The 6,018-nt window shown below is 56.6% G+C and overlaps 1 protein-coding gene across 1 annotated transcript in view; it reads left to right on the top strand.

Annotated features, from left to right (window-relative positions):
* The first annotated feature begins 518 nt into the window (after positions 1–518).
* Positions 519–6,018, top strand: part of TRPV1 (transient receptor potential cation channel subfamily V member 1) — a 31,283-nt gene continuing 25,783 nt past the window's right edge. The window contains exons 1-2 of the mRNA XM_023184724.1: positions 519–584; positions 5,562–5,878. Coding sequence (XP_023040492.1) covers positions 5,595–5,878 — 284 coding nt within the window. The 5' untranslated portion in view covers positions 519–584; positions 5,562–5,594. The remainder of the gene's footprint in view (positions 585–5,561; positions 5,879–6,018) is intronic.

The raw sequence follows: 6,018 nt of genomic DNA, 5'->3' as shown, positions 1-6,018 counted from the left end.
AGGTGCCTGTAATCCCAGCTATTTGGGAGGCTGAGGCAGGAGAATTGCTTGAACCTGGGAGGCGGAGGTTGCAGTGAGCTGAGATCCGGCCACTGCACTCCAGCCTGGGTAACAGAGCGAGACTCTGTCTCAAAAAAAAAAAAAAAAAAGGGAACTAGACACTCATAGTTATTTGTGTTTTTGTGCTTTGTGGTTCCCTGAGGAACCCCCGTTGAGAAGAATGGGTGAGACCTGGCTCTGGCTGACCCAGAAGCCCCCCTCGACCCCAACCCCTACTCCAGGCTTGGGGATCCAGGAATGAGAGTCCTAAGGGAGTCGGGGACTGGTTCAAGGTTGCTTGGACTCTCAAACAAGTCCCTAATGCCAGGCCAGGACTGTGTGGTGGGCGGCATGACCATCCACTCCTTCTTTATTTTGAAAGCAGAACAGTTGCAGGACGCTGGTTTTGACGTCGCTGGCTGTGAATGTGCATTTGTGGAGCCGTGTCCCAGACCTCTGGGCGCAGGAGCCACGGGTTTGGGAGGCCGAGCAGCGCCCTCCTTCTCCTTCCCTGAGAGCTGAGGCTGTAGCTCTGGCTGGCTCTGGTAAGTGCTCTGCAGCCCTGGCATGGCTGGAGGAGGGGCAGCGGCTAAGTGGTTTCTGAAAAAGGGCAAAAATGATGGGAAAAGCTTTGGGATCCTCTGGGAATCAGAGCCGCAGCAAAGGCAGCTGCTTGCATCGCTGGAAGCGTTTTTTCCTTGAGTGCTGAAGGGTGCCCACAGCCCACTCCTGCCAGTGCAGGGCAGCTGCTGCCAGGGCCGGGCCCGGGACCCCCCGGAGGCAGGGAGGCCACTCTTCTCCCACACCAGCCCAGCTCTCCCTTCGAGTAGCAACTGCCTTCGAGCTCGTGAGCACCCATGGGCCTGGGGTGTGCCTGCGTCTAGCTGGTGAGTCCCTTTCTTTGTCTGATGGCCAACGCAGACGTTAGCTTTCAGGATGGCATAGTAAGTGGCCAGAAGCTGGGCCCTGCCACTTTCCAGCTGTGCCACTGTGGGCAGTTCCCCTCGCCTCTCTGTGCCCCAGTTACCTCGTCTGAAAACGGGGGGTAGTAACAGTGGCTGCCTCAGAGGTGGTCGCGAGGCTGAAGTGAACGTGTGGTGCCCTCAGCCTGGCTCCTCGGAAGCACCTGGGAGGTGAGAGTGGAGGTTGTTGTTACCGGGGTTTGTTCTTTTTGCTCCTGCACCAGCCGTCCTCGGGGGAGGAGGCTGCAGCTGCTGCTGAGGTTGCTGGTGTGTGGCTGGAGGTTTTCGGCACGTCGCCCTCTCTGTGGAGTTGGACGAGCGCAGGGCTGGGAAGCAGGCGCACTGGGTGCTTGTGTTGCTGTCCTATCTCTTTGTAAGCCTGCAGCCTATTGCCTCTCTTTGAGAGAAGGGACTATTGAGAATTATCCGGCTGGGTCCTGGGCCAGCGTTCTCCCAGCTTCCAGAAAGTCCCCAGTGGCGAGCAGAGGTGCTCCCAAGAACTTGGATGGATGGATGGATGGATGGATGCTTTGGGCAGAGAGGGGAGCAGGGAAGCCACACCCCAGGTTGTGTCACCTGCACCGGGGAGAGAAGGGATCCTCCCTCCAGATGGTGGGCAGTGTCCTTTCTGGCTTTGGAGTTGAGAAAGACTCAGAGATCCAACCAGGTCTCTGTGGGCAGAATCGATTGTTTTAGGATTGTCCTTTAGTCCAGAGGGATGAGTTTGTGAATCTTGTGTAAACCAGAATCACCATCTCCATCACACAGTCAACACTCGTTGGCCTAAATCACGGTAGAAGTTCCGCCGATCACTGTAGAATGTTTTGTGGTGACAGGTGCATCACCACAGGCTCAGGTGCAGAGTAGTAACACTCTAGGCCTGGCCGTGGAGGACTGTCCTGACCCTATTCCCCGGCCCAGCCCAGGGCACATGGCCCCTCAGTTCCTGTCCCACCCCGTTCCCTGGAAGAAGCTTGGTTTCAGTAGGGAATCAGGTGCAAAGTGTGCAGTGTAGACTCAGCGTTCGTCGACTGACTGAATGATAGCACAATCCAGGCTGCTTCCTGTTGGCTGGGTTTGACTGGACTGGGACTGGTCAGAGGAAGAGGCAACGCCGCTAACAAAGAACGTTGCTGAAAGGTTCACGGGAGGCTCCGGCTAACAGGTGCTCTCTTACGAGGCTGCCTAACAAGCAGCCCCCATTCTTTTTTTTTTATTATACTTTTAAGTTCTAGGGTACATGTGCACGACGTACAGGCCTGTTACATATGTACACATGTGCCACGTTGGTGTGCTGCACCCGTTAACTCGTCATTTACATTAGGTGTATCTCCTAAAGGCAGCCTCTGTTCTTATTCTTAGCTTATTCTTGGAGACCACAGACATCCCTGGGACAGCCAGGCGTGGGTATGGCTTCGGTCTTATTCACACTGCATTTTGGGGTTCCTGAGCTGTCTGACTGGGAGGGTGCTTCGGGTTCAGGTCTAGCCCCTGCATTTTCTTATGCCTCGCCCCGAGGGTGAGAGGTCCCATTCTGATTGGCCCCCAGGCCCTGCGGTGGAGTCTGGGTCTGAGCTGAACAGCTGAGAAACAGCCCCAGACCTCCAGCGTGGTGGTGGAGTACGGGAGATGCTCCAGAGCCAGCCTGCCTGGGGTCAAGCCCGGGTTCTGCCTCTGACTGGGTGACTTCGGGGACGTGCCGAAACTGCTCTATGCCTCAGTCTCCTCATCGGTGAACTATCTCCCTCTTAGGGATGTTGTGGGAATTAAGTGGGTGAAGAAAGGCGAGTCCTGAGAACCGTGTTTGCTCTGTGCACATGCTTAGACGCGTCAATGATTCTGATTCTCATTCGCTTCTGGTGCCTTTTAAGTGCTGCCAGGCTCCCTGTACTGTGAACCGTCCTTGACGGGGTGTTATCTTCAGAAAGCACAGACTAGCACCTGGCCCCCAGGCTTCCAAAGGTATGCGTGGCTTCCCACCGTCCATGCAACCATGTCGGCTTTCAGTGCCTTGGAGTTAAGGCTGACGGCCATCTGGTTCTGACCCGGCCGCCTGTCTTCCCGTCCCGCTGACTTCTTCTTCTTCAGTGGCTCTAGGCTTCCCTGTCTGTCTCCCAGCCCCAGCCCACCTCTGTTCCCTTTCCAGGCTCAGCTCATCCATCACCAACTCCATGGAGCCCTCTTCAGTACCCTGCCCCCTCCTGCAGTCCCTCAGCCCAGCCAGTACCTGGTTTCCGTGTCAGCGGGGGGCTGACTCCTCTCTGCGCCCCCAGCACAGCGCTGGAGTCTGAGGAGGAGGACTCAGTAGATGGGTATTGAGTGATCAGATGAGGGAATCAGCTTTCTGTGGCTGGGAACACTCCTGCTGCAGGGCATCTGTCTGATGGGTGAGTCAGAGATGGGCTCAGGTCTGTTGAAAGTGGATCAACAGGCAGGCAGGGAGATGGCCAGCAGCCGGCCGTCTGTCCTGTTCACAGCCTCGCGGGTGGTGAGGCTTCCTCCACGTTTTCACGGATCTGGGCTTCAGAACATAGTTGGTTTACGGCCACAGCCCAGCCGTGTGCTCTGGAGTTTCACTGCCTGAACTTTCACTTGAGGGACTTGGGAGTCTCCCTGAGCTATTCTGGCTTGGGAGATTGCCTGATTCTATATTTTAGAAAAAGAAAATGCAGGACTTGAGAAGCCTCCCATTCCTTCTGTGGCTGTTTTCCAGAATGTAGCCACTGCTGGGACAGTCATCTCCCTAACTTCCTGTGGAAATGGGAATTAGAAGGGTCTGATTGCTCTTACTTTCCCACTCCTGACCAGGTGACCAGTGCAGCTGCTGCTGCTTCTTTTTTTTTTTTTTTTTTTGAGACAGTTTCACTCTGTTGCCCAGGCTGAAGTGGAGTGGCACGGTCTCGGCTCGCTGCAACCTCCACCTCCCGGGTTCAAGCGATTCTCATGCCTCAGCCTGCTGAGTAGCTGGGATTATAGGTGTGCACCACCACGCCTGGCTAATTTTTGTATTTTTTTAGTAGACACGGGATTTCACCATGTTGGCCAGGCTGGTCTCGAACTCCTGACCTCAGGTGATCCACCGGCCTCGGCCTCCCAAAGTGCTGGGATGACAGACGTGAGCCACCGCGCCCGGCCCAGTACAGCTTCTTCATAAGGAGATGGGTCAGGCAAGTTCCCTGCACAGGAGGAGGTCATAGGGCGCGGAAGACAGAAATCAGTGGCAGATCGCAATTGCTAGACCACCTGGTGGGCTGCGTGGGATGGATAGTCAATGGGCTGGGCCACTGTGCGGAGGATGGCGGGGAGCATGACCAGGGCAGGGATCTGGGGGCTTCATGGAGGAGGCGGCATCAGTGCTGGGTCCTGAGGGGAAGTAGCATCTGAGAGGTGGTAGGATTTGTGCAAGGGTAGAAGGAGGAAAAAGCCCTTAGGTGGAGACCCGATGGGAGTAGAGGCTATGGGAGGGATGTCTGGGCCAGCCCTGGGTGCCAGGGAGTGGGGATGCCCAGCCAGAGGGAGGGGAAGCCTGGGGATGGGGCAGGATGGGGGTGGAAAATAGCATCAGCTCACGTGTCCAACTACACGTGCTGCTGCCAGTGGTCAGCGGATCTCTAGGTGTTTAGGCCTAGAAGGCCCACCAGCTCCAAATCACTTACTGCCTAAACATTCCCCGTCTCTACTAAAAATACAAACATTAGCCAGGCGTGGTGGCGGACACCTGTAATCCCAGCTACTCGGGCGGCTGAGGCAGGAGAATCGCTTGAACCCAGGAGGTGGAGGTTGCGGTAAGCTGAGATTGTCCCACCGCACTCCAGCCGGGGTGAAAGGGTGAAAAACTTAAAAAAAAAAAAAAAAAAAAAAAAAAAAAAAAACCAAAATGTTCAAGGCCAGGATGCTTGACAGATACTGCTTCATAAAAATGACGAAAAGCACAAAATCCCAAATCTCGTATAAGCTCAGTGGCTGTGGCAGCAAAATTGAAGAGCAAAGGCAGGCTGGGCACCTGGCTGATGGCGTGTGGACCCGTGGCACAGCAGGGCCCTGCAGTGCAGTGTGGGTGTGCCAGTCTCTGCCGCTCACCCTATTCCAGGGACAGGCTGGTTGGCTCTTCTGGGCTGAGCCATCCTCACCACAGATCCTCCCTGAATTTAGCCCATGACAGCCACCCTGGCCGTTTCCCTTATTCTATGTGGGGAGGGAGGCAGCATGGTGGTTATTCAACCTCACTCTGCAGAGGAGGCACCTGAGGCCCAGAGAGGAGGAGGGATGGGTCTAACCCAGAACCACAGGTGGCTCTGAGCCGGGGGCCTGTCCACCCTCCCAGGCCGATGTCAGTGGCAGCAGGATGGCCCAGGCGCCGCTAGGCCTGCTTACCTCTGGGGCTTCTGGGGTGAGAGGTTCAGTCCTGGAAACACTCCAGTTCTAGGGGGCTGGGGGCAGCAGCCAGTTGGGGTTTTGGGGTACCCTGCTTCACAGGGCCCTCGGCGAGGAGGGCAGGTGGAGTCTAAGGACAAGCAGTCCTTACGTTGGGAGTCAACCTCGGTGTGGTGGCTGCTGCAGGCTGCACACTGGGCCGCAGAGGATCCCACAAGGATGAAGAAATGGAGCAGCACAGACTCGGGGGCGGCTGCGGACCCACTCCAACAGGACACCTGCCCAGACCCCCTGGATGGAGACCCTAACTCCAGGCCACCTCCAGCCAAGCCCCAGCTCTCCACGGCCAAGAGCCGCACCCGGCTGTTTGGGAAGGGTGACTCGGAGGAGGCTTTCCTGGTAGATTGTCCTCACGAGGAAGGTGAGCTGGCCTCCTGCCCGACCATCACAGTCAGCCCTGTTATCACCATCCAGAGGCCAGGAGACGGCCCCACTGGTGCCAGGTAAGTCCGCATCTGGAAGCCGCCTCCCTGCTAGGAGCCCAGCTGGCTGTGGAGATGCCACAGGATGGTCTGGCTTCTGGGCTAAATGTCACAAAGCCAGGAGGCTGGAGAGCCTTAGGGGTGGTCTGGTCCAGCGTCCT

This window comes from Piliocolobus tephrosceles, chromosome 16 (assembly GCF_002776525.5).
Source record: "Piliocolobus tephrosceles isolate RC106 chromosome 16, ASM277652v3, whole genome shotgun sequence".
NCBI classification, from domain to species: Eukaryota; Metazoa; Chordata; class Mammalia; order Primates; family Cercopithecidae; genus Piliocolobus; species Piliocolobus tephrosceles.
The sequence above is the reverse complement of the archived record's forward strand: the minus strand, read 5'-3'. Positions and strand labels throughout refer to the sequence as shown.